The sequence below is a fragment of the Pyrus communis genome, chromosome 9 (genome assembly GCF_041283825.1).
Source record: "Pyrus communis isolate YQ-2024b chromosome 9, ASM4128382v1, whole genome shotgun sequence".
Classification (NCBI taxonomy): domain Eukaryota; kingdom Viridiplantae; phylum Streptophyta; class Magnoliopsida; order Rosales; family Rosaceae; genus Pyrus; species Pyrus communis.
Genome location: NC_142573.1, coordinates 12,878,753 through 12,905,957, shown reverse-complemented (window position 1 = coordinate 12,905,957; position 27,205 = coordinate 12,878,753). Strand labels below are relative to the sequence as shown.

The 27,205-nt window shown below is 36.1% G+C and overlaps 4 protein-coding genes across 7 annotated transcripts; 2 read left to right on the top strand and 2 right to left on the bottom strand.

Moving 5' to 3' along the window:
- The first annotated feature begins 5,217 nt into the window (after window positions 1-5,217).
- LOC137739161 (Late embryogenesis abundant (LEA) hydroxyproline-rich glycoprotein family) lies at window positions 5,218-6,424 on the top strand. The gene has a single exon (XM_068478676.2). The coding sequence runs from the start codon at window positions 5,395-5,397 to the stop codon at window positions 6,157-6,159; it is 765 nt and encodes a 254-aa protein (XP_068334777.2). The 5' UTR covers window positions 5,218-5,394; the 3' UTR covers window positions 6,160-6,424.
- A 4,996-nt stretch (window positions 6,425-11,420) lies between these two features.
- On the top strand, window positions 11,421-16,818 carry HSP60-3A (heat shock protein 60-3A). The gene is made up of 17 exons (XM_068479151.2): window positions 11,421-11,639; window positions 12,048-12,179; window positions 12,460-12,619; window positions 12,742-12,917; window positions 13,326-13,421; window positions 13,530-13,634; window positions 13,989-14,075; window positions 14,194-14,283; window positions 14,534-14,614; window positions 14,696-14,764; window positions 14,837-14,914; window positions 15,206-15,301; window positions 15,377-15,476; window positions 15,559-15,662; window positions 15,757-15,862; window positions 16,281-16,359; window positions 16,450-16,818. Exons 1-17 carry the CDS (start codon window positions 11,592-11,594, stop codon window positions 16,553-16,555), a joined length of 1,713 nt encoding a protein of 570 aa, XP_068335252.2. The 5' UTR covers window positions 11,421-11,591; the 3' UTR covers window positions 16,556-16,818.
- A 6,634-nt stretch (window positions 16,819-23,452) lies between these two features.
- LBD7 (LOB domain-containing protein 7) lies at window positions 23,453-24,522 on the bottom strand. Its single transcript, XM_068478370.2, has one exon. The coding sequence runs from the start codon at window positions 24,517-24,519 to the stop codon at window positions 23,563-23,565; it is 957 nt and encodes a 318-aa protein (XP_068334471.2). The 5' UTR covers window positions 24,520-24,522; the 3' UTR covers window positions 23,453-23,562.
- An 871-nt stretch (window positions 24,523-25,393) lies between these two features.
- LOC137740263 (uncharacterized) lies at window positions 25,394-27,122 on the bottom strand. 4 transcript variants are annotated; one of them, XR_011069155.2, is made up of 6 exons: window positions 26,724-27,122; window positions 26,546-26,608; window positions 26,347-26,427; window positions 26,026-26,084; window positions 25,805-25,912; window positions 25,394-25,611 (listed from the first exon to the last, which is right to left on the bottom strand). XR_011069155.2 is itself a non-coding variant. In XM_068480112.2 (6 exons), the coding sequence occupies exons 1-5, from the start codon at window positions 27,105-27,107 to the stop codon at window positions 25,855-25,857; spliced, it is 645 nt and encodes a 214-aa protein (XP_068336213.2). In that variant the 5' UTR covers window positions 27,108-27,122; the 3' UTR covers window positions 25,394-25,611; window positions 25,814-25,854. The 4 variants fall into 4 exon arrangements, 2 of the variants coding, with proteins under 2 accessions (XP_068336213.2, XP_068336212.2); XM_068480112.2 differs by having other exon boundaries at window positions 25,814-25,912; XM_068480111.2 differs by having other exon boundaries at window positions 25,394-25,912.
- Window positions 27,123-27,205: the final 83 nt, after the last annotated feature.

The window sequence follows — 27,205 nt, the reverse complement described above, 5'->3', positions numbered from 1 at the left end:
GCCCACGTTGCACACAACCCAAAATATAAAAAGAAGAAACATGAATAAAAATTATCTCTCGTAAATGTGAAATTAATAAACACCCTTTACAATCGTAGTTACGTAAAATTTTAACCGTAGCTCCGATTTCAATTCCGCTTGCGCCTACGTGTTTGTAGTGATGAGCATTACGAGGATACGCTAAAAGAATGTGTCATACATCTCTCTAAACAATGGTTAACGAAAGTCAAAATCCTTGCCTCTAGGGGCATTTTCGTCAATTCACACTGGAAAGTTTATAAAATTGTAGAATTAGGGACGGGTTGTCACATAAGGGAAGGAGAGAGATTAGGAAGGGAGAAAATCCTTCTTCAAATGTTCCCCCCTACGTGCATGTAAGTCAACGATTCCTTTTTGACACTTTTAAACGAACATGCTAAATAATTAGAAAGAAATTGGTGCTATAACATATACTATTTATTAATAAATTCCATTTTATCAACTAAAAGATGGTAAAAAGACAATTTAGTTATTTATCCACAATTTAATAAAATATTTAAAGAAATCATGGATATTAAGATAATTTCTTTTGCACAAAATTTTTTTACTGATTTTTTTCTTCCCTCACTCACATGTCACATCACATCTCTTTAAATCCCAAAATATCCCACCCCACATCTCTCTCCAAATCCCACGTTTTTTTCTCTCTCCTCTCCCACATTGCTCTCCTCATTTGCTCTCATAAAATTTCCAATTTTCACACACATAATGTGTGGTATTTTCTTATATACATATATATATATAATATTCTTTAATTTGAGATCAGAATTAAAAATAAATTTCATTAATTAACAATAAGAAAAGTAATGGATAGAAAAAGTTGGGGTAGAGATAGTCTTGCATAATCAAACCCAAACTTTTGCTTAAAGTTTTGGTCAATCACTAAAGGGAAAAGGCAAGGCAAATAAGAAGAGAAAAGTACTTCAATCCCTCGGTCATGAACGTACTGTCGGTCGAAGACTAGGCATATATCTTTTGATTGAAATTAGAATATTGTCCCAAATCCCAATCATAAGTGGAAAAATTATAAAAAATACAGTGGTGTGTAAGTAAATGGGATATTTTGTTTTTGTGGAGGCTTGAAATAAATCTTCTTATTGTTTCTTATTTGGAGATAAATCAATACAAACACCAAGGACATGTTAAACAAAAGGAAATAAGTTACTCTAGCTGGGCAAGGTGATCAGGACTTAATTAATTAATTGGGTAGTGCTTGACTTACATTTTGTCAATGAGTTATATTATCAATACGTAAGTTGCAAGTATTGTTGTTGGGGTCCTTCGAGTTGTTAAGAGATCAGACATTTTCAACACATATTCATTAGACAATAAATCATACCTTAGAGGACTTTTGGAGGTGGTAGTTCGAATTTGTGTGTCATGAACTTGATATGTCGCATTCATGTAAATAAATAAATAAATAAATATATATATATATATATATATATATATATATATATATATATATAAAAGTGATGCTAGAGAGCTTAAATTTCTATCTTTTGTAATCACATAATATGATGATTGATGGTTGGACTAATTTTTTAAATAATTAAAAATAAGTCAAATCATCAATTATCACATCATGTATCATGTGATTTGGAAAAGATGATCTAAAAATTTGATCTCTATAGTATATTCATATATATATATGGCTATTGACTAATGAGTTGAAATATGCATATCAATATCTGTATTTGAACAAGCATTACAGATTTTTTAGACTTTGTTGAATCGTAAATAGAATGGTTGTTCTTGGCGTAACTTTGGTCATTATCTTAACAAAGGATTACGAAGATATTCATTATGATTAATCATGCATGGATGAATGCTTTCCCTTTATTGAATTTTTTGTAAGTGATTTTATGAGGGTAAAGTTTTAACCACGTTAGCTTGCCAGTTTGATGTATGTGTTAGGTTTGATGAAGGAAAATTTATATGTTCTCAACACTTCAAAAGCAAAAACATATACATTGTAAATTTATTCGATTCTCTACATTTAACATCGGTGCGTGTGATTTCAGTAAGAGACCGGTGCAGGTGAGACTGACGAGGAAAGAGGGAGTAGAGGTTGGAGTTGGAGTTGTTGGACCGTTGGAGAGAGAGTTGCAGCCATGGAAATCTGGAACAAGAATTTGTAAAGTGCGATAGGAGTCGTAGGGATGGTAAAGGGAAAACTGAATCATTAGGGTTTGTGAAATGGGATGGAACGGAGTAAGTGATACGGTACAGAAGGTGAATTTTAAATTTAATGACTATGCAGATGTGAGATAGTTAGAATTAATTAAATAAATCAAATCGTTATGATTTTATTAAATGCAGATAAATGCACCGATGTTAAATGTAGAAATATAGAATATTACACGTAAATATACGGAATATGCACATGTGAGTAAGTGGCCCTTTTCCACAATGGTAGAAAAAAGTTGAGCCCTTGCATGATGGCATGGGTTCGAATCTCATCGATGACTAATCTAACAAAATATGTTTTTTGACAAAAAAAAAATGATAGTGTTCATCAATTTTCTCATTTTTTTGAACTCAATTAGATGCCTCAAATATTTCCGATTTGGCTAATAACTTGCAAGAATGATCTATGAGGTGCAACTTGAAAAATAGACAGTCTGGATTGTTGAAATTCGATATGATGTAGGCGCCACAACTAATCGCAAAATTTTTGCAAAAGAAAATGAGGATCCTTCGTTTTTTTATTCTCAGTTCTCCCCTAAGTTTAATCTCAATTTTCCTTGACCCGAGTCTCATATGTCCCAAGCTTCATGCCCTTTATACGACGTTTTTCATCTACTTTTACTGCTTTCTGTCTTTTAATTTTCATTCCTACCCTCCCTAGCTGTGATACTTCATCCCCAACCCACCATGTGCTCGAATCGCAGGCTTCGATCAAAAATTGGATATCAAATCTACTTCCCTCCCTTACCTCCCCTCCCCCAACTGGCGTGCTGGATCCCCATTGAGGTCAAGTGTTGGGTGTTTACATACCCCTAGCCCCACTCCCTACCCATATGTTACTTTGTTTGTATATATTTGTAGGGTTCAAGAAGGGAACTTGGTTCTGGTGTCTACTTTATTGGTTCGGAGTTTGGCTTCCTCCAAGAATGTGACGACGGCAGCATTGTGGTCTTTGCTATTGGAGAGTATGGTTTTTATTGCTTGTTTTTGCAGCTTTCGGGCCTAAGTTTGTGTAAGTCTCCCGTTATATCTTGGGTTGCCTATCTCATTTTTCTCAGACCTTTTACTTTCTATGTAGTTGTTTACCTGGTTCTTTTTTAGCCTTGTACTAATTTTTAATATATTGAAAGTTATCTTCGTGACACAAAAATAAAAAAATAAAAAAAAGGCTGACCTTCCTATTTATGATTACTATATACAAACAGGTAGACGATAAATCTTCGTCATGGAGAATTTGTCCTCCACTTCCATGATGAACAGTGAACATCAACTTCACGCGTGCCCCACGCATACCCAGCTTTTTTGTGTGCGTGAGAGAGTCCAATCCAAAGCAGGTAGAGTGGAAATATCTGTGCGTACGTTTTCTTCACTTCATCCAGGCGCGTTAGGTGCACACCATATTTACCAACCAATTTAATGTTGTGGCACATAGATTAGTTAAATTGGCTTTTAATTATTTCATATGTGATTTATTTTGGTTTGAAGGATCTCTCATTCGTGAACTCCTCTTATTCTAGTTTGAAAATAAATCTTACATTAATGAGAAGGAATCTTGTATAAGTTTATAAATAAGTTGGAATACTGTTTATTTTACCAATTAGTTTTAGGGAATTGTTATTAGCACTCCAAAAATCTCATTTAGCACTCTAAACTTTCTATAATTAGAAAGAAAAATACACTGGTAATGGAGTGTAGAATGAGATTTTTAGAGTGTTAATAACATTTTCCTTAGTTTTATGGTGGAATCTCAACTTTTCATGGTTTTAGAGAAAGTTGTCCCGCGTGGGAAGCTCAACAGCCCCACGTGCTCCACGTCATCCCGTTTTTATTGTCCACGTATTAGGCTTAAAAATTCGCCACACGTGATGAGGCGTGTTGAGAATAAATCATCATTTATGGAAGGAGGGACTTGTGGGTTATGGCTTATAAGTAAATTGGCTACTCTCCATAAGGAGGGTATACGTTCAATTGGGATTTTAAGAGATTATTCACTTTACAAATCTAGAGGTATTCAATTAAGATTTTAGGTATTTCTCTCAAAGTTTAGGTGCATTCAACTAGGATTTAAAAGAGTTTATAACATTCCAGGTGTATACAATTAGAAATTGATTTAAAATTTTTCAAAAAGTTGGAAATTTGAGAAATTTCACAGTGTATTTGAAGCATTCTCAAGTTTTATCTCTCCCTTGAGAATTTGAGGGGAATTCAATTAAACTCCATCAAAATCTATAGATTTATAAATTCATTAAAATCCTTTTAAAATCTCAATTGAATTTACATGTGTTGTAGGGCCTACCTCTATTAGAAAAGTGGTACAAATGTGATATTAAAAATATGGTAAGCTAGATTTGTGGTTAAGAGGAGGCTGAAATGCATTTGTGAGTTTTTTCAGCCTTCGAAATGGGTGAATAACCGTGGTTTGTCATCAGTTGTCCCTTAAAAAAAAAAACAATTCTTATATTAATATGGTGTGTATATATATATACACACTAACGTACACATAATGTACACATGAATTGATGCTATAACTTAAAAGGGCATGTTAAGTTCCCCATCAAATTGATCTTGAACTTATGAAAAGTTGTGGAAACAATTCAATTTGGAATGACCAATGTGTACAAGAGAATGTAGGGCACTAGAAACGCATGCAAAGCACATCATGTCATTGGAAAATCCAAAAGTACAGTTTTAACGAAAATCAAGTACGTGCAAATTTATTTTTTTAATTTTTAGTCGGTGATACTTTACACATTATAATTGTGATAGATTCAAGGTAAGTTCAACGTAATAATGTGATATCAAACTGATGATTCATATAATTAAGTATAAAACTTCTTATCTACAAGATATAAATGAAGAAAAATATTAAAAAAAAAATTACTTTTAATTTCTTCCCCACGCGCCGAGATAGAAGTGTGGGTATGAGCTAAAGATTCTAATGAGGCTTTGGTTATATGTTGCTGTCCCTCCCCTCTTTTCAATTGCGCTATTCCACCTTACATCACCTCCCCACCCCATCTCTCTCTCGCTCTCTCTCTCTCTCTCAAAATCCCTCTCTTTCTGAACCAAGCAAACACTTCGTCCCCCTATCAAAAACTATCTTCGAGTATTCTCCATCAAAAACTATCAAACACCTTCCCCATCCTTCTCTCCCATAAACACACAATGGCTGACAGAGTCTACCCTGCAGCCAAACCCCCCACCGACGCCGTCCCCACCGCCACAAACCCCGCCTTCCCCGCCACAAAGGCCCAACTCTACAGCAACACGCGCCCAGCCTACCGCCCCCAACCACACCACCGCCGCCGCAGCCGAAGCCGCTGCTGCTCCTGCTGTCTCTGGATCATCTTCATCATCCTACTCCAACTTGTCATTGCGGCCATCTTTGGTGCAGTCTTCTACGTCCTCTACCGCCCTCACCGCCCCACCTTCTCCGTCACCGCCCTCAAACTCCAAACCCTAAACATCACCACCAACAACCAGCTCACCTCCAGCTTCAACCTCAACATCACTGCTCGAAACCCTAACAAGAAACTCGTCTTCTTCTATAACCCCATCGCTGTCTCCATCTATTCCAACGACGTAGATGTCGCCGACGGAGTCATTCCCGCCTTTGTGCATGGGAAGAAGAACACGACGCTGCTGAAGGTTAAAATTTCTAGCAGCGGCAAAGACCTCGATAGCAGCGAAGTGAGCACTTTGAAGGCTGACATGAAGAGCAAAAACGGGTTGCCGTTGAGGGTGAGGTTGGACACCAGAGTAAGAGTGAAGGTTTTCGGGTTAAAGACCCCGAAATTGGGGATTAGGGTTAAGTGTGACGGGATTAGGGTTACTTCTCTTCCTACTGCTAAAGCTCCTGCCACTGCGTCTACCTCCAACGCCAAGTGTAAGGTTAATCTTCGAGTCAAGATCTGGAAATGGACTGTGTGAGGGGAAAGTGCTTAATTGAAAAATTAAAGAAGGAAAAAGGAAAAGGTGTGTGATATATTTTCTTGTATTTTAATTTCAAAGTTTTTATTGTTCATGATTTTGTTATATATATTTCGAATTTATTTTCTGTAATTTTTGTTCTTGAGTTTTGTTATTGGAAGAAATGGAGGTGGGGGTTGATATTGTATAGTGTGTTAGGAAAGCAAGTTGTTAAATTTCTTATTATGTAAATGTTATTTTAAGAAAAAAATTGGGGTCTTATTAATTAGTATTGTCTGTTTGTTTAGAGAAGTATATGTTAGCTGATAATTAGAAGTGTGTAGCTGTACATTTTCCATTTTGTCATACTATGAACTGTAAATGTGCTGTCAGCTGTGTTAGCAAAAGTCAAATATTCTTATTAAAGGTGAAAAAAACCCATAAAATAATGGGTAATGTTAGGGAGATCAAAATTTTAAAGCAAATTTGCAAATCAAATGATGTGTTATCACCAATAGAAAATAAGCACGTTAATCAACGCTTAAGTAATAATCTAATCATCAATAATCATTGTTTTTAAATTTGATTTAAAAAATTTGGTTTCTCTAACATTATTCTAAAATAATTTGCGTGTTTGAACGAGAAATTGTAAAAATTTAGAAAAAGGGATTAATTTGAAAATGACTAGATACATTACATTTGAGAATCCAAATTAATGACTTATTGAAAGGTGTCGTATAAAAGTCTTTTGTTTAGTGTCTAGTGCATTAGATAATCCATTGATAGTAATTTTGTTATTTTTATTATTAGTAAGAAAAGCAGAGGGTGTTTTTTATTTATTATTATTAAGGAAAGTGGTAAGAGTTGAAAGGACGCATGGATATAAACTTTTATCTACTATAATATTGGACAACATGCACATTATTGATGATACTTTTACAACATATTTTTGACTTTTACGATTCTTTGGTATACGAAAGTGGTGAGTAAAATATTGAGGAAAATAGTTGAGTTATATATATATATATATATATATATATATATGTATGGCATCGAAACATATAGTTTCAAATTTTTGTTCTACTTGTTTTCTTCGTGTTTTGTGTATGGTAAAATACAATTCATCAATTTTGTGAGTAATGAGATAACCACTTTGTCGGTGTCGGTGATTGAAGTTGAATTTGGAAGAGTTCAAGGTAGGGAGGGTAGGGCCCCGATAGTATTTTTCAATTTTGGCCTGCATGTGTTTGGAAAAGTGGGAAGCACTGACTCTCTGCTGCCAAATGACAGAATTCCATACGTGCGACAAACGTGTCATGGCTCATGATTCATCATGTATCACTTAACCAGTAACTGGAAAAACTTAAGTTTGACTTATCGTCAAATGCATGAACAAATACCCTACTACTCAATTGAGCACAATATATTGTTTTAAAACTCCCATCGTCTACAAACTAATCCCTTCAAGCTCATCCAATTTCATCCAATAGCTGCTAGACTGTACGCTTAAGAGTTCTGCTCGGTAGTCACAATTAATTTTATGATCTAACAGTATTCTTTTCGACCTATAAGATGTAGATTTTTTGTTCAAATCTTGTTTTTTACGAGTTCAATATTAATTTATTATTTTTGACATGTTGTGTGGCTTAATTCAAATCTCTCACCCTCTTAATATAATTATAATTTCATTTCGTTATATTAAAAAAGCAGTCTTGGTCGGTAACTTTTTCGATTATGTTTCTTAATTTTATGGGAGAAAGAGAAAAAGAGAAGGATGGTCGGTGAAAGTATGTGTAAAAAAACTATAATTGAAGTGAACACTAAAAGTTAAATTCTAAAGCCAATTACAAGTTCTTTCAATTTCTAAGTTTTTATTTCCTCAATCCATCCTTTTATGCCTCCCCCATAAGGAGATGATACACCAGACGATCCAAATGAGATAATAAAAATAGCAATCGTTTTCCTATAATCGTTAACCGAGTTTATAAGTAATAAAAATGGTGTTTGGTGACAGATGCCAATCATAATCGTAACCTTGATTATGATGTTCTATCGAAGATGAAAGAAGCACTACCGCAACTAATTAATTCAAGTTGTGCTTTATCTTATCAGGAAGACCAAAAGGATTGTTGGAACATAAATTATACATCATGCTGCATAAAGATCCACATGATCCTTGTAGTCGATATGATGCGATGGTCCTTGGCTTATACAAGGACATACGAGAAATTGGTTAATCACTACTTCTTTCAGGAATTTGACTATAATATTTAGGGTGCTTTAGATTTTGGCCCATACAACTCATGATTTCTAGATAAAAACTCGTTTATCTTTAAACTTCCAATAAAAATCCAAATTTAAAATTTGTAGCCACATCAAATTACTATTGACCTACTAGTATAATGTATTTATACCCATACCACTCATACTTTCTCCTCCATTTTCCAAATCTCTAAATTTATGCCAAATTAAAAGTAACAGAAAAAGTAAAATATTGCATTAATTGTTGCATCCTTGCCCGGGCTCGCGTGACAGCCAACACGCCTTGATTTTGGTCGGGATGTGTCATTAATTGTATTCATATCATACCACAAATTTACCACTGTTTGTGGTACAGTTTGCATTAATTATATCCGTATTAATTGGGTGGTAAATTAATTTATTCTAATTATTAAAAAAAATTATATAATATATTTTGAATTGTCTAAAATTTCTCTAACTTGCAGGCAAATTATTTTTTATGTGTTGTTGTATATGTTAGGTGCATTTTGATTGTTGTATAAACATAGGCGTAACATAATTTTTTTTAATATTATGCATGAAACTACATTTCTTCTTGTTACAGGTAGGTAAATTAATTTGTTCCAATTATAAAACAATATGTAAATTATAATATAAATACATTATTTTGGTAAAAGAAACAATAGGTAAATTAAAATGCATAAACAAAAAGCAGTAGATACATTATTTTGAATCAAACAATAGGTAAATTGTAGATACATTATTTTGAATCAAACAATAGGTAAATTGTAGATACATTATTTTGGTAAAAAAAAAAAAACAACAAGTAAATTAAAATTCATAAACAAAAAGTAGTAGATACATTATATTTGTAAAAATTATATTGTAGATACATTATTTTGATAAAAAAAAAGGTAAATTAAAATTCAATAAGCAAAAAGTAGTGGATACATTACTTTTAATCCAATTACATTCCTTTATTTTGTTAATGACACATTTTATTACTAATACACATGTGTACATATTTTACCTATATTGTAATTTAAAATATAAGTGAATTAATTTTGAATGAAACAGCATTCCTTTAGATATTTTGCATGTATTATTATCTAAACTGAGCAAATTTTATGATAATACATATGTTTAAATAATTTACCTATATGTTTATATAAAATATTTTTGTAGTGCCACTTCAGATTTTTATTTGGTAAGTGATAAACAATTACGAGTCTTAAGAAAAGTATAGCATTAATGTTTCTTTTATTTTTATTTTTGACATAATCATCTATCTCTAATTTTTATACTATGCAATAAATCTAAACATTATCGCATTTTTTAGAATCATTAATCCCTCCCTTAAAATCTACACAATTAGAGTTAAAATTGTAATTAAGGGTATTCTAGTCATCCAAAAAAAAAAAAAAAAACAAAATGTGTGAAATCAAACCCAATTAATGAATTTTCTTATGTAGAGCTTAGTCACTGGGTTTTGTTTAGGTAAAAAGACCGTATTGGGTTTTATGTAAAGAAACTTGAGTTTTAGGGGCTAAAGTCATATTTTTAGTAATATTTACATGTATTTGATACGATAATCATCCCGACGGTTCTAATGGTAATTGTATTAAACACATATATTCATATGAGTTACATATGATCATCAAACAATGATTGTATTAAATACATGAAGTATTGTAGCCAGTCTTTTAACTTTAAGTAATAATTTCTAGATTCTTCTTTATATTTTTGTGATGCAAAGTGCATTCCTAATCTCTTCTTGCATGAGGTAACACTCGCTTTAAAAAAAAACCCCATTAGTAAATTAAATTGTACCTACGATTAAGGAAATGGCGACAGAACAAAGTTATTTAGCTATTTTTTTTTTAAACAAATGATATTATTTACTATAAGGAGTGGGATAGTGGGTTAAGCCTCACAATGGACTAGTAATAATGTGATTCAAATTCGGCTTTGCACGAGAATCGAACCTAAGACCTCTTACTAACAAATGAAGATGAATATCATTAGACTATAGTGCTAAATCACATTTGGCTTTAAATTATCCAACAAAATACTTGTCCTCGTTAGTTGGAGGCCTCCACACGGACACAAGATGAAGCTGAATTTTAATGGTTCAGTTGTTACTTCTCACCAAGCTAATTTGTGCCTGGGTGGTTCTAGTTCAAGTGGTATTCCTGCAATTACTCCGCGGAGGATGGACAAATCAAATATTTCAAATATTCTTGTTGCAGAAGAACAAGTCCTAGTTGATGGTCTTCAAGCGGCTCTTTTAAAGGGTTCATTTACTCAATGGAGGGAGACTGCTCAAGGTCCCTATGTTGTTAACGGGACCATCACTAAGTACATGTGTTGAGCACCCTGGTGTATAACATCCACAAGCTTGCTTGTAGATTCCAGGACATCTCGTTTCATCATATCTATCGGAGGTCTAATTTTGTAGTGAATGAATTTGCGGACGTGGGTCATGCTTCTCCACTAATGGTGTTTGGTTACAAATCTCGCTATTAAGGTGAGCGCAGTGACATATAATACCGTATGTTTGAACCAAATTATTCCTCTTCACTAAATACTACGATCTAGTGACAATTCTCTTCGCTCTTTACTTGTAAGTGAGAGATCTTAAGTTCGATTCTCGTTAAAGACAAATTCAAACCAAATTATTATGTGGCCAGCCTATTGCGAGCTTAGTTTATTCCCCCACCCATAGTGTAGATAATATTGTATATATTAAAAAAAAAAAAAGAAAAAAAAAAGAAAGAGATTAGCTTAGTAATGAGACTTACAAATTTTTATTTTTTTTTGAACAAATGATATTATCTACATTGAGAGGGTGGAGGAGTGAGCTAAGCGTCACACTTGGTTAGCCATAATAATGTGGTTTAGATTCGTTTTTGATGATAATCGAATCTAAAACCACTCACCTACAAACGAAGAATAATACATCTAGATTGTAAACTAAATGGCATGGCTTATAATTTTAGCTGGCTGGTAGGGTTTTCTTTGTAATTTTATTCTTTCCTAAAGGGCCAATACTCCTTAAAAAAAGGCTTACAAAGCTCAATGACCAGCCCAAACCCATATTGCCTCATCATCCTCAGAGGCTAAAACCCTACTAAATCCCCTCACTTTCAAACCCAAAGATACTGAAGGACACTCAACTCAGTTTCTCTGCAGAAGTGCAGATCCTTCCGGCCATGTATCGAATAGCTTCAAAATTAGCCTCCTCTACTTCCAGGAAACTGGTACCTGCACCCCTTTCTCTTTTATTTTCTCACAATATTTCAATTTTCCATTCCTTCTTCGTTTCGTATCGTTTGCTTTTCATTTCTTTCTTGTTCTTAAAACACCGTTTGGTTGCTGGGAAAGTTTGCTGAGAAAAAATGTTGCATTTTTAGTTTTCATGCTGTACTTTTGGTTTCTGGGTTATGAAATTTGTCCACAAAGTTTATAACTTCAGTTTGATTTCTTCTTTTCCTGCATTTTGTTAGCAACCAAACGGATCATTTGGTCATTAATTGAGTGGGGCGAATCAAAATAAAAGAATTCAAAAATTTGAGGTTTTCTTTATTTACTGTATTGTTCTGGAAGGCTTTGTTAATTGATGTTCATAAACTCTTTGTTTTTGTTGGATGATGTTATGAATTGGAAAGGTGGGCAGTAGGGTTATAAGCAATAGGAATTATGTGGCAAAAGATATCAGTTTCGGGGTTGGGGCTCGTGCAGCTTTGTTGCAAGGTGTCTCTGAGGTTGCCGAGGCTGTCAAAGTTACAATGGGACCAAAGGTATTGGATTATGATTCTTAAATTTTTTGTGTGGTTGTGTTGTCATACTTCATTACTATAATGTCTACCAGCAGACCTCAATGTATAAGAAATTTCTTTACTAGTATATAAGTTGCAAGTACAAGGAGCAAAGGTGGGAACGAAAATCTCGAAGTGGCTAAACGTTGATTTGGAATCCCTTTAGTCCTACATGTGCCTTTGATTTGTTTCAATAAAAGTGAACAAAATGGTACACTCACTAAGGTTTTATCTTCTATATCTTGCTGGCTGATTGATATAGGGTCGCTATGTGATTATTGAGAACACTCATAAGGATCCCAAGGTCACCAAGGATGGGGTTACTGTTGCAAAAAGCATTAGTTTCGAGGGGAAGTACAAGAATGTGGGTGCAGATCTTGTGAAACAGGTTGCTAAAGCTACTAATACTGCTGCAGGAGATGGTACTTTTTTCTCAATTGAAAGCCTCGATACATGTTCTAAATTATTGACTTTGAAGAGCAAATGTTGCTTCCTTTTGAAAATCCCTCAACTTCATGGCATGGTGTTAACCATCTGATTGCAGGTACGACTTGTGCAACTGTCCTGACCCAGGCAATTCTCATAGAAGGTTGCAAGTCAATAGCTGCTGGGGTAAATGCAATGGATTTGCGCATTGGTATCAATGCGGCAGTTGATGCTGTTGTTACTGATCTGAAAAGCAGAGCATTGATGATAAGCACACCGGATGAGATTACACAGGTGATGTGGGTTCTTGGATAAAAATGTTGAATTGCTAAGTCATACTTTATAGACCTTACTATTCTGAGTTGAGGGCAGGGAATAAATGGGATATACTTCAAAAACCTCCTTGTTTTCGTAATTGATTGAGTCTCCTTCCTATAAGTTTGTGAAAGCTGTGTTCTTTATACTTCTTGCCCACATTTTCTTTCCAACAATCCATAGCATTATGAGGGCAGAGTGAAATTTTGAGGCATGCTGAGGATCTTAATTGTTTTTCTATTGAATACCAGTTAATACATAGGTGGATAGTTTTCAGTGTTTGTTTTCATGCATGTTGTTCATTGATCTGACTAGATTTTGATATGATAAATAAGTTGCACTGAATCTTTTCATTGGACATTTGTGTTTGAATATGTTATGAATTAGGTTGCAACTATTTCTGCAAATGGTGAACAAGAGATTGGAGAACTGATAGCAAAAGCAATGGAAAAAGTTGGGAAGGAAGGAGTCATTACTGTTGCTGTGAGCATCTTTTTATTTTAATTTTATTTATAATAATATAATTATTTTGTTTGACAAATGTGTTAAGTGTTTGTTATGGCTGTTCCTCTAATTTGCATATTTTCGTAGGATGGGAACACTTTGGATAATGAATTGGAAGTGGTGGAAGGGATGAAGCTAGGCAGAGGTTATATTTCTCCTTATTTTATCACCGACCCAAAGACTCAGAAATGTGTAAGTTTAAATCTTTGTAACTCTACTTCACGTAATGGTTAGCTCCTAATCATAATACAACATCATCACATGTCTGTTTATTCTTTCGAAAGTAAATTATCTTTTTATTCCCCTGAGCACCAGAGAAGCTGCAAACATCTCAACCTTTATCCTATTATTCCTGTAATTAATGTATGGTCCTGGTCACATAGTCACTTTATTTATGGGTTGCCATCTTTATTGAGTTGGAGGTTTATCTCATAGTCTTAGGGTTACTCAATGTGAATTTCATATAAAGTATATGCTTTCTTCTTCCGTCTTCACCCATAATTTGATTTGACCTGCAATTGGGAAACCATAATTTTTATGCTGCAGGAACTGGAAAATGCACTGATCCTCATTTGTGAGAAGAAAATTTCAGACCTGAATTCACTTGTGAAAATACTAGAGCTGGCTGTAAATGTAAGCTTCCATTTTCTGATTGTTTACCTTTTATCCGCAACGGTAAGGGAATAATCATTTGAAATTTGTAGATAAAGATAGTTATCTCTTATTCCTCCTTGTATCCAATTTTAAACAGAAAAATAGACCACTTCTTATTGTGGCTGAGGATGTCGAAGGTGATCCACTTGCTATGCTTATACTCAACAAACATCATGCTGGAGTTAAGGTATGCTTTAGGCTTCCCGTGCAAAGTTCATCATGTTTTGGATAATACATGAAGTATACGTGTTCTTATTTTCAATTTCAACTATCAATTGGTTAGGTAATTAGATGTATCCAGATGTACATAGACATTTCTTTTGTACTGTTTCAGTTGGACATAACTATTTGATTTTTCCTTATCAGCACGATGTTTTAACACAAATTGTGTACCTTTTCATGTCAACATGCACAATTGTAACTAGTGGAATATGCAGGTTTGTGCCATCAAAGCTCCCGGTTTTGGGGAAAACAGGAGAGCTAGTTTAGATGATCTCGCCGTTTTTACTGGGGGAGAGGTAATAAAGTTCTCAAAACGTTAAATTATATAAACATTGACTTGTAGGTAGTAATGGTGTATTTATGTACTCATTATGCAGGTTGTCAGTGAAGATCGTGGTTTGACTCTTGACAAAGTCAAATATGAAATGCTTGGCTATGCAAAAAAAGTTTGCATTTCACCTCACCTCGTGTCATGCTTCACTTGTATGTCTTTTACATCATGACCAAATTTTTAACAGGTGACTGTCTCTCTTGATGACACAATCATTCTACATGGAGGAGGGGATAAGAAGCTGATTGAAGAAAGATGTGAGGAGGTATATCTGAATCACGTAGATTCTGCTTTGTAAGGTTGTTGGTCAAACATCTTTTGATAAGTTAATCATATGAAGATTTTCCAGATTAGTTATTCAAGCTTTTTCTTTGCAAAAAGGCCATGTTTCTCGTATTATACATTCTGAAATCGTCAATAAAAATATAGAATGTTTTAAGTTGTGCTATTTTGGGGAGCTGCTTAACTCTGTTATTGATAACGTCAACCCATAAATTAGTGAAGCTCTATCAAAGGTTTTTGAGCAGTCTAAACACCGTATATATTTTTTTTACAGTTGAGAACAGCAATGGACAAGAGTGATGCCATGTTTGACAAGGAGAAAGCACAGGAGCGGCTGTCAAAGCTATCTGGTGGAGTTGCCGTCTTCAAGGTAAGTTATTCACCTTTATGAATTGCACTTGTGTGTTTTATGCTCTCACACGCTAGTATATCTTTTTCTTAACAGGTTGGAGGGGTCAGTGAGGCAGAGGTTGGGGAGAGGAAAGATAGGGTAACCGATGCTTTGAATGCTACAAGAGCAGCCGTGGAAGAGGGAATAGTGCCAGGTTGGTTGATTTTCGCAGTTGGTTGGTTAAATATATTCTCATATATCCCAGCTGAATAAAACCATATGATTGTTATATTTAGGGGGCGGTGTTGCTCTCTTGTATGCTATAAAATCCTTGGAGAACCTTCACATGCAAAATGAAGACCAAAGAAGAGGAGTACAAATAATCCAGAATGCTCTTAAGGTTTACTGATCGACTGTATCTCTTGGCATTAATTTTTTTGGGGCTTATTTTAGGTTGTTTTACTGACCTCGTGTATCATCGTTACTTTAAACAGGCACCTACGTTCACTATAGTTTCGAATGCTGGTTTTGATGGTGCACTTGTTCTTGGTAAATTATTGGAACAAGATGATCTTAAAATGGGTTACGATGCTGCCAAAGGTTTGTTTTATTCGTCCTTTTTGTTTTCATTTATTTCTAAACTAATGTTTTTGCTAACTTTATGACATTTATTCACTGTGATTGAGCTGTATTGGCCTACAAAGTATTGATAACGTTCTTATTTGGTTCAATTGAGTAATATGGAGGATTCAAGCTTTAGTTGGCTAAGTTGAGGTGCTCTTAAACACTTTCCTCCCAATTAGAGGTGGATAAAATTTTAAATATGTTATACATCCATGATAGTACTCATCAGAAAATAACTTCCAACTTCCAATACTCGCCTTCGTTTTTATTTTTCTTTATTTTTTTTGGTGGTAGCTTCTCAAAGTTTCAGTGTACGCATTTTTTCCGTATGTTTGGCTGTTCTAAACGTTCTCTGCTGCTATCCCCGTCACTTAACCACTGTGCTTGTGAATAGGCGAATATGTTGACATGGTGAAGGCTGGAATCATAGATCCTCTAAAAGTCATCAGAACTGCCTTGGTAGACGCTGCCAGGTGAAATCAGTAGTCGGTTTTGTGATAAATAAAAAGCTTTAATCATGTGGTGTTCTTGTATCTCAAACCAGTATGTGTTCTCTGTTGCAGCGTCTCGTTGCTATTGACTACAACGGAGGCTGCCGTGGTGGACAATCCAGATCAGAAGAAACCTCCTAGCCGTGTCCCTGATATGGATGCTTTGGGAGGATATTGATCGTAGAAGAGATTCTCAAAAGCTAGTGGTGGTAACTTGGTCTGGATACAATACACCGGAATTCGCCAATTGGATCCGGTCCAAGAGTTGGATTGAACGGTTCTGAGTGTCGGAGTATGTATGCGTTTTCCGGTGTTCTAGAAAATTTGTCAAACGTGAACTGTTGTGTTACAGTATCTGGGGACTTCTGTCATCTAATTTTTTGAGAACTAGGAAAAAAATTGTACTTTGGAAATTCAATAGAGTTTAATTTTAAAATATAATAGTACTCGGCTACCAATGTTTTAAAAGGCGGAGGCGTGGATGAGGCGTCTCATGGATAGCCCCGCCTAGGCGAAAACCTTGAGGCGTGAGGCTTTGCCTCATGAGACCTAAATTTTATTACTATATATTATACACAATTATATATAATATATAATATATAAAATATAATACTTTGAAAAATAAATATTCATTGTTATTCAAAAGCGCACGTCACAAACAAATTGAACCCACATCACAAATAAGTTTAACCAAGCAATCAAATTAATCAACAATCAAACAAATAGAGTGGAAATCAGACATTTAGTCTTAAGTAAGTACATATTTATATGAATTATGAGAGTTTTGAGTAATATTTGAATAAGATATGTAGTCTTAAAAAAAAAAAATAAGGATAAGATAACTTATCTTTTAAAAAAATATAACGTTAAAAAAAAATTAAAAGCAAACAAATGTTTATCTTTTTTTACTGCTGGCAGAATATTTAGGAAAATATGCTTCTTTATCTTTAAAAAAAAAAAAAAAAAACTAAAACTAAAAGATGCTTATCTATTTTGAATATGAGAAAAAAAAAATACAAAAAACAAAAAGTGAACATAAAGGAAGATAGTGGGATAATAAATGACAGAAAAGTAGAGTCATTTTATACTTAAAAAGAAAAAAAAACATTAAAAAGGAAAAGAAAAGGCGCTCACGACTTCATCTTCTTTGTGGAAGACTGCAACTTCTTCATCTTCTTCAGACAGACGGCCCCCTGATCAGAAAATTTCAGATCTAGGCAACTCAAAAAAAGAAAAAACGAACGCCCATTGAATGCCTCAGGCGCGCCCCGACGAAGCCTAGGCGATTTTCGTCACACCCTGCCTCCAAGGCCGCCTAGGCACGCCTTGGGGCAAGTTTTTTAAAACACTGTCGGCTACACAACTCAATTATTTTATTAAGATTTTAGTGTCACAACAACATTATAAAGGAACTTGTAAGAAAGTTTTAGGCAGGAGTGAAGCTTCGGATGCTAGGACATTGTCGAGTTTGAAGAGTCACGATTATCATGTCTTACTACAATGGCTCTTTCCGATTGGAATTGGGCCTTACTTGGACCATGATGTGGTTGAGACGGTTGTATATTTGTCTTAGTTATTCTAGCAACTATGTGCCAAAACGTTGCGAAAGTGAGTGTTAGGGCCCACAAATGTCACACACCAATCCAAACAAGTCTCAAGGCCCAATTGTCATGCAAAACCTACATTTAAGCCTAAATACATGCTAAGGCACGAGATTGACGAGGAATATATTTACAAACATGCCATGCCAATTAAGCCGGATACTCACTCCATGCTTCCTCATGCTAATCACTACCATACTAAGCCCAAGTCACATATTCGGGGCTTGTCAAGTGGATTATGGTGTGGATGGTTACGGAAGATTATCGAGCTTACGTGGAATCAAGGTCATGGAAGAGTTTGGGCTACTTGGGAGCCCAAAGATCTAAGCCCATACCCTTTGTATCTCATGCAGGCCTCATTGAGAGAGAATTAGCCTAGTTTACCCCTTTCCCTAGCAAGCCAACTCCCTTGGTTAGGACTAAACTAGGTTCTTACATTCAATGCATGTTAAGCCCAGCAAGTTAGACATTTAATGATGACTTTCCCTTCCCAGCCTGCACAGACAGCCAACATGCGAAAGCTATGAGGCGGAAGACTGCCCTGGGAAAGCCATATCTCAAGAAGAAGCAAACTGCAGGTCTCAACAGTGTAGCTATCTTACACCAAAATGGGAATAATAGGAGGGCTAGGGAGAAAGAAGGGGAAGACCAAGCCACAAAAAGAGATTCCTTTGAAGCCTAGATAAAACCCTTCATCTACAAAATGAGGGAGAGAAGCCATTAGAGGGGGGATTGGAGGAACACACAGAGTAACACATGGAGAAATAGAGATAACATAGTAAGTGAAACCACCCAGGAAGAAGCCCATAGAGTTCTATTTAGCCCAAAAGCACACTCCAAGTCTCAAGAATCACCATTCATGCAACCTTAGTGATTCCTACAACCTTCCATCGAACATCTCAGCCATTAGAAGCCTTACTATCACCCCGAGAAAGCCCAAATCATGCAGCTAAGAATGCCATGCAACCGTGCAAACCCTTTCTCTTTCATGTAAACTGATAATCTTCTAGCTTCCACACAACGCTTCACTTGAGCAAGTCATTATCTTGATCAATCATGCTATCTTCGAGTCGTTGATATTACCGGGGTATTTCTTAAGACAAGCTATCTCTTTCGAGATATTCCGGGACGAATCCACACTAAGTAAGACAAGAGGACATTCTCAAAACCCAAGTCCACCTCAACCTAAAAGTCCCCCAACAGTGAGAAGTAGATGATATGATCGAACTTATTGTGTACATCCTATGCTGGCTAGAGCAAATACATCAACCGGCATTTTTTCACAAGTATGGTTCACGGAATGATGCATTTGTTATATGAGAAAAAACTTGTTGACCGGTAAAATTTAACATGGTTACAGAATAACCATTACATAAAATAACAAGTAAAACTTTTGTTTTTGCTAAACAGTTAGAACTTTTATTCATAAAACTGATTTCCTCTTATTACAAATGAAAAAAAGTTGCATGATAAAATTAACCTAATAGAACAACCAAAAGAGAAACACAACAAATCAAACGGGACTTCTAAGTCCAACCTAAACACAGCTCCAACTACTCAATTTTGTGTGCAAGCTTCAGTGTTGAATGATGCTTCCAAATCACATTTTGGGGCATATATTGAACCTCTTAGACCCAACTCCCTCGGCAGTAGGCTTTCTCATCGCTTCTGGGCACGTCACTTTTTCCGGTCTGCTTCCCTTAGTTTTTGGGGTTGCCGAATCTATTTCTTCCATCTCGGTCGCTAAAATCACCTAGAACACCTACACTACACAGCAACAAACTAACTCAAGATAAATTGAAGACGTAAGTCCAAAGCAAAATACTCGACGAGGTTGATGGTGAGCTCGTTGAGAATACAAACGCCTATATCTATCTATCTATATATCTGTATATCTATATATCTATATATCTAAATTAGTCTCTCGTAGGTTAGTTTCCTTTCCACAAAACAAAGCTAACTCCTATATAGAACTTAATTCCACAGAGAAAGGGAGAAAAGAACAAAAGTAAGATGTGAGAGGAGGAAGAAAAAAAAAAAAGAATAAAAGCGGCAAAGGGAAAACCAGTGCGCACCGTTACAGCGCTAACTCCTTTTTCTTCCTTCCCCCTGTTCCCTTCATCTCCGTTTCCTGCGTTTTCCGGCAACCAAACGCCAAGGGCAGTGACAGATGCAAAATTTTAAGGTCGTGGGTGCCAATGTAAAAGGATCAAAGATAGTAATTACAAGGTTTATATATAAACGTATTTTTTTAGCACAGCAAGGGCATTAGAAAAATCTGTTCCTCAATTTTTGAGCACATTAATAGCTACTCTACATTTTATGGGTGAAAAAAACAAGAGGGTTTTTTTTTTTTTTTTTTGTGTGTGTGTTTAAAAAGAAATTAAGATAGTTGTTTTTTTTTTTATTTTTTATCAAATGAAGATAGTTGTTCTATATTAGGATTTTGTGGTATTAAAGAAGTTTTTCCTATTAGTGGGATAATGTTTTGTTGTTGTTGTTGTATATTTAATTAATTAAAATGAACTTATTAACTAGGGCCCTATCACTTAACTTAGTTGGTCAAGGTAAAGTGGGATTCCATGTGTTTTATTTATTTATTTTTTTTTGTCGTAATCATTGTGTTAAAAAGCTCAAACGTAAACGTACCATTTCATTAAAATTAGTATGACAAACCAAGAAACTACGACGTTCAAATGAAAATTGAGGGTTTTATGTGGGTCTTCTTTCTCACAAGGAGTATGTTGTAAGCCTGCAACTCATTCACCCTCATTGAATGAAATTGCTTAGACTGTAGAATATATAGCCCTAATACTAGAAATGTCCTTCCTGCCAAACATTTGGAGAGTCCTCGAAGGACCTTAATAAAAGTTTTTTCCCAGACCTCGGTGGTCCTGAGACCACCCCGGTCCCTCTATGAATCTGTCCCTGCAAGGGTGAAGCGCCCCAATCAGTCGGTGCTCGCTAAGTTTAGAATTATTACTCGGTTTTTGTACTTTAAGGGTCTATTCGATTAGGAGTTTAAATGATTTTAAAAGAGTTAACAAATCTACATGTAATTCATCAAGATCTTAAATGAATTCGTGGAAGTCCATGGTTATATATTCAATCAAGATTTTGAAAGACTTTATAAAACTCAATAGAAATCTGAGTGTATTTGTTATGGATTTGAAGTAGTTTATGAAGATCCATATGTGTTCGTTTAGATTGGATGTTAAAGTATTTTAAAAGATGCAAGATTTTAATGGATTTGGAGGGATTTAATGGTATTTTTTTAGGCTTTAGGAAATCAGGTCACTCCCAGAAGATTTCTAAAGATTTCATCCAAAATTCAAATGGAGTACATGTAACTCCATTAATCTTCATGGATTTATCTTTTTTAAAATCTTTCAAAATATATAAAGCCATTTCTGATTTTTGCTTTGTTTTGGTTGATGTGTTCTTAAAAAAAACTTTTGGTACAAATGTTTACTCAAATACTTGTACTTGAGAAGTGGAACGGGTTGTCAAGCGGCCGCTACTGGTTTGTGCTTACTGTGTAGAGTGAGCCATTGAACGGTAAGATAGTTCGTAGAAGCAATCATACGATAACATAACAGAGTCGACTATATTACAGGCAGCCCCACAAAGTAACCTTATGCCAGTTTTCCTGTAACTATTGTACAATGATTTCTGTTACCATTTATGTACACACTTGAGGCTCATTTTGTACACATATATAATTGGATTCGATACATGATTGCTGCTACCATTACTGTACACATGATTGCTGTCTAGTGAGTTGGTGTTGGTGGAATATGCTTAAAAAAAATTTAAATGTTTAATCCCAGGTTCTATAGTACAAGTTGTGCACGTGTGAGTTTGAAACAATTCCCCTAATGAAAGTTATTACGTGAATGTTTTACGCTGGTCTTTTAATGTTCCCCCTCCTTCAGGTGTATGCCTGGAAGGAAAACGAAACAAATTTTCCAATCAAAATTATCACTTATCGTATATTTTTTTCTTTGTTTGTGATAGTGGCGGAGCCAGAAATTGTACAATGATAAGGTTATAAATAGAGCACTACACGTGCATGGTCTCGACCGTGCTGGGTTATTGCAGGAAGGAAGCAACATTGTGAAAAACATATCAATGGAACCCAATGCTTGTGTTTTTGGTGTCCTTAATTCTTGTAGGATGCACAAGAATACAGATATTGCAGAAGAAACCGCCATCAACGTTATCACTATGAACTCCGAAATGACCGCGAACTACATTATGCTGTCGATTATATATGCTGACTGCAGGAGATGGGAGGAGTCATCAAAGTTGAGGATCTCAGCGAAGACAAAGGGGTTGAAAAAAATCCGGGGCGAGTTGGATCAAGGTGAAACGATAAATTCTTTATGTTCTCGGCAGGGGACACTATGCAAGTAGGCTTTGAGTTGATTTGAGGTATCCTTCAAGACTTGGCGCTTCAGATGGAGAGTGAGGGTTATTTGCTCAATAAGAGAATGATTCAACATAACTGGCTACAAATGTAAACATTTCCAAATGATAAATTGGATTGCGTTATTCTTGGAGACTTCAGTTATATTGTCAATATCAATGTCACCATACTGTATGCATTGTTGCAATTTGCCACCCCCTACAAAGAAAACTAGTCCATTAATTTGTTATGTTGTTGCGGTATGCCACTTAAAAGCCTAACTCCATCTATTCTTTCGTCCAAAAAGTTGTGAGTGATTTGCACTTGACCTTTTTATTGATGTCTAGAATATCGGTACCAACTTAGTTTGAACATTCATGCGTAAATCACATGCAACTTTATGAATGGAAAAATTGATGAAGTTAGCCGTAGGTGGCACAATGCAACAAAAATTTAACTGAGATCTGTAATGTTTAAGTGGTGTTGGTTTAATTTTCCCATTGTTTGGAGGGCCAAAATCTGTTTTTAGATGTCCTAAATTTTGGGTTTAGACCTGAGCATTGGACATGGTCTTATTCTACAAAATTAAAAACTTCTTTATGGGGGAAATTGTGCATTCTCACATCCGTTTACCAAACCTAATAATACCAATAGGAAAAACACTAATTAATTAAAAGAATTGAGCTAAAAAAAGATGACTGGTTCTGAGTGAGCTCAACAACTGGTAAAATATGTGAGGATGAATGAGAAATTCTGATCGTGTGCATGTTAAAAGACTTTTAGATATTCGTTTTTATCAAATTTTAGAATTTGAACCACTCAAAGGGGCTTCGAACGCTTCCTAGGGGGTCTCAGAGGGGGTTCAACCAATCATCGAGGGATTTTGAGGGGTTAGTTGTCTAAATTTCTCTTTGTAACGCAATTAAGAATAATGTTAGACAACTAACTCTAATAAATTTGGATATTGAACAAGAAAAATAAAAATAGGAACAAGGTCATTTTATTGACTCAGTTCTTAAATCACAAAGAAGAATAGCTAACTTACAATTAAAAAACACCTAGGGATTTCTAGCTCAAGGGGTAAAACAACCTTACCCTCGAACCTAACCCAACTATCTACCTCAATTTAAAAATAAAAACTAAATAAATAAATGAATGAAGTTAAAAAAAAAAACATTAGGATGACATGAGTAATTCTGTGTTTGTCACTAATAACCTTTGTTGATGATCGCCATTAATATCGATCACCTCCCCATTATTTCTCTCATGATCGTCACCACAAGCAATCTGATCAACGAACGGCTTCAAATCCTCACATACGTTGGTAATCCCATTCATCCCACCACCACATTGCTTGATATCCAAGCAAGACACAGAATCCTGCATGGCCCACATGCTCAAGTCTTCATACAAATGTTGATGTGGATATGGATGTGGGTCCCCATTGGTACTGTCACTATTGTTGTTGCTATTAGTATTGTTTTGAACAAACACATAAGGCACTCGTTGTTGTTGTTGTTGTTGCGGTTGTTCTTGTTGCAGTGCAACCGCATGGTGAGGAGGCTGAGGTTGTTGAATGTAATAAAAATGCCCCATTGGGTTGCCGTACAAGCTCCAAGGATCCACTTTAATGGACGGATCGCACGCGTTTTGATCTCCGATTTCCGGCATTTGAATCGGGTTTTGATGTTGTTGTTGATAAACTTCTTGTGCTTGTGCTCTGCATATGGCTAGCTGGTGAAGAACAATGTCAAGCTCGGCCTTGTTGTACTCGATCAAGCGCTGCAGCTCGCAAATGATTCTGTAGCAACCGCCAACAGGGTCGTTGGCGCGAACGTCAGACTGGAAGATGATGGTGCGCATGGCATCGTCCTTGTCCGGCTGGTCAAGGTGTTTGATGATTTTCTTGATGTTGCTGACACCGAAGAGCTTGTGAGCGTTAAGAAACTGGCGCTGGCGGTCGTGGGGGAAGTAGGGGGCTAGAATGCAGTCAGAGGCGCACTTTCTGCGCTGGTATTTGCACGCAGCGCAAGCCTGCGTGTTGGCGTTGGCGTTGCCTTTGGTTGGTGGTGTTTTGGTTGTTGTCGTGGAAATGTGATGAGTGTGTTTATGGCTATGGCTACTGCTACTCATGATAAATTTCTTTTCTTTTTTGGGGGTTGATGCGTTGTTGGTGCTGTTGGAATCGGATGCGTTTCCGGCGGGGGTGGTAGAGGCGGTTTTTTTTCTTGATGAGGCTTTTTTTTCTGGGGGGTTTCCCTTATTTTCTCAATGGAAGTGAAGATGGAAGGGGGAATGAGGGATGGGGAGAGATGAGAGGAAAGGTGGGCACACAAGAGAGACAGAGAGGCAGAGATCTTAACGGTTTCTGTTGGGAAGTTTTTGATATTTTTGGCTAATGAAATGTGATTAATTTAGGTTGGTGTCTTAATCTGATCATTAGCCAAAAAATAGAAAGAGGTTGTTGGTCTGTTTTTTGGGTAAAACCAGATAAGCATTGCACAAATCAGAACTATCACACAATATGTGCATGCAAGTAATCTTAATTTCAATAAAATTTATGATTAACAAGTTAATAAGCGTCAAGGTATTGAAAATATTACTATACGTTTCACACACGGTCTAACCCCTTGTGAGCGTGCTGGTGTTTAAGCGCGGCCGCACATAAGAATTTCTCCATGCGCAATGTATGTTAAGTTCAAAGCTTAGAGGAGTGTGCATAGGAGTCAGTCCAGGTCTCCGGTCTGATGAACAAAGTAGCAAACTCGAGTGAAATTATAATCGGCTTGAGTTTGACAGTACATAATGCGAAAAAGATGAGAGATTAGGGCAAGTTTTGCGTATGTTAATGCATTTCAAATCAACGTTGGCACCGTGAGGGAGCATTTTGACATGAGGTTTTAGACTAAATGTTTGGGATTTATGTTCGTGATTCGAGTATAATCGGACTAAAACGTGCACAAAAACAACGGCAGGAGATTTGATGGCTTACGAAGGAACCAAAAAGTGTCGGTAAATCTCCATCTCATTCCATGAAATTGTCTATAGACACAAAGAGCAGGGGAAATGACAACACAGTGGCTAAAATCAGATACAGAAATCAGCCTCAATGTACAACAATAACTTTAACAATCTGCTCAATAACTAATGAACATACGGTACACCAGAAAACAAAAACTATCCAAAGCTCGCCCATGCTTCCTTTAGAATTTCGGCAGTTGTGACCTGAATTCATGTTTCAAAATGGTGGTAAGTAGCTTGTCGCATAACGCTTTGGAGATCGTAAACAATAAACACACAATTCCTTATTCTGATTTCTGAGACGGGTGAAGTCAGAAACAGCAAAGAACATATATATAGTTACTTGATCGAAATTCTGAAACAGCAGGGTGCTAAATGCCAAGGAAAAAAAAATTACGAGTTCTACTTTTAAAAGGAAGGAAAGATGTCATTGCAATTCACAAACAGCTACGGCTCAGACTTGAGGAGGTCTTCAACAGATTTTCTGTACTTGGTCATCAAGTCCCTGGAATTCAATTCGATAACGAGAACAAAAGCAACATGTCATATAATTGAATCCAGAAACCAATATATTTACGTAGTCTTAGTACATCCAACAGAGCACTCGAGTGTACACACCTCCTCTGATGCAACGATTGCTCACTTTCTTCCAACTTTCGCTTCTGTCCCTCAACCGTCTGCAACCAAAAGCCACACAAATCTTCAACATTCCACTCCAATACTAAGAAAATGCTACCATGCTATAGAGTGTGGCATGTTCTGCTACCAAATTATTAACCCGAATCATTGGCCATGTTTAAATTCATGAACCAAATGGACTGACAACATAACATGCCGGATACCTTAAGCAAGACCACATTATACATAAAACTATCACACTAAACAATGTCATACCCCATTGATTATTCTGCAACCAAACAATCAAAACAACTCAATTACCATAGCCTTGGTGCCGATCGATCCAGATATGGAGTTGAGCAGCTGCTGGCACTTCTCAAAATGGTTCTTCAGATCGCTAACCTATCAGAACCCATAACACAATTCATAAATTCAGTCCTAAATTCATCACAAAACTTCAAAATAACAACTTTAACAAAAAAAAAAAATTCATATAAAAACCCCAATTACAAAATAATACCAATGCATCAGACTGCTGATCCCTAGTTCCATTCTCGATCGTGTCAGCTAATTTCTCCACCAACTGCATTATACCATACCAAACCCAACAAAACTAAGCAAAAATTCACAACCAATACGCATTTATGATTGTACATACATACATATATATAAATGTTAGGGTTTTTGAATTTGGGTACATGGAAGAGATGGAAATGTGAGGCGAGCGACTGGTGATGCTGCTGCTGCTGCTGTTGTTGCTGTTGCTGCTGTTGCTGCTGCTGCTGTTGTTGTTGAAGAAGAAGACGCTGCTGCTGCTGTTGAAACTGCTGTTGTTGTTGCTGCTGCTGATGATGGAGGTACATATGGTCCTGGCTCGACGGCGTAGAGGGGTTACTGTGAGTCGGCACGCTTGGGATCATATTCCAGCTTCCTCCTCCTCCGCCGCCACCGGAGTACGAATGCTCCATTCTCTCTCCGCCGTACAGATTCTCCGGAAATGGAAAAAGGTTTGAACTTTGATTTGTGCACCGCAGACTGCAGAGATTGAATTGAACAAGAAGGAACCTGGTACGGTTCGACATGTCGTACGATTATATGATTAATTGGGCTGATAAAGATTGGGCCTTTAGCCCAAATGCAGCCCGGTGCAGAAACTACGTCGTTTGTAGGAGAGAGGACT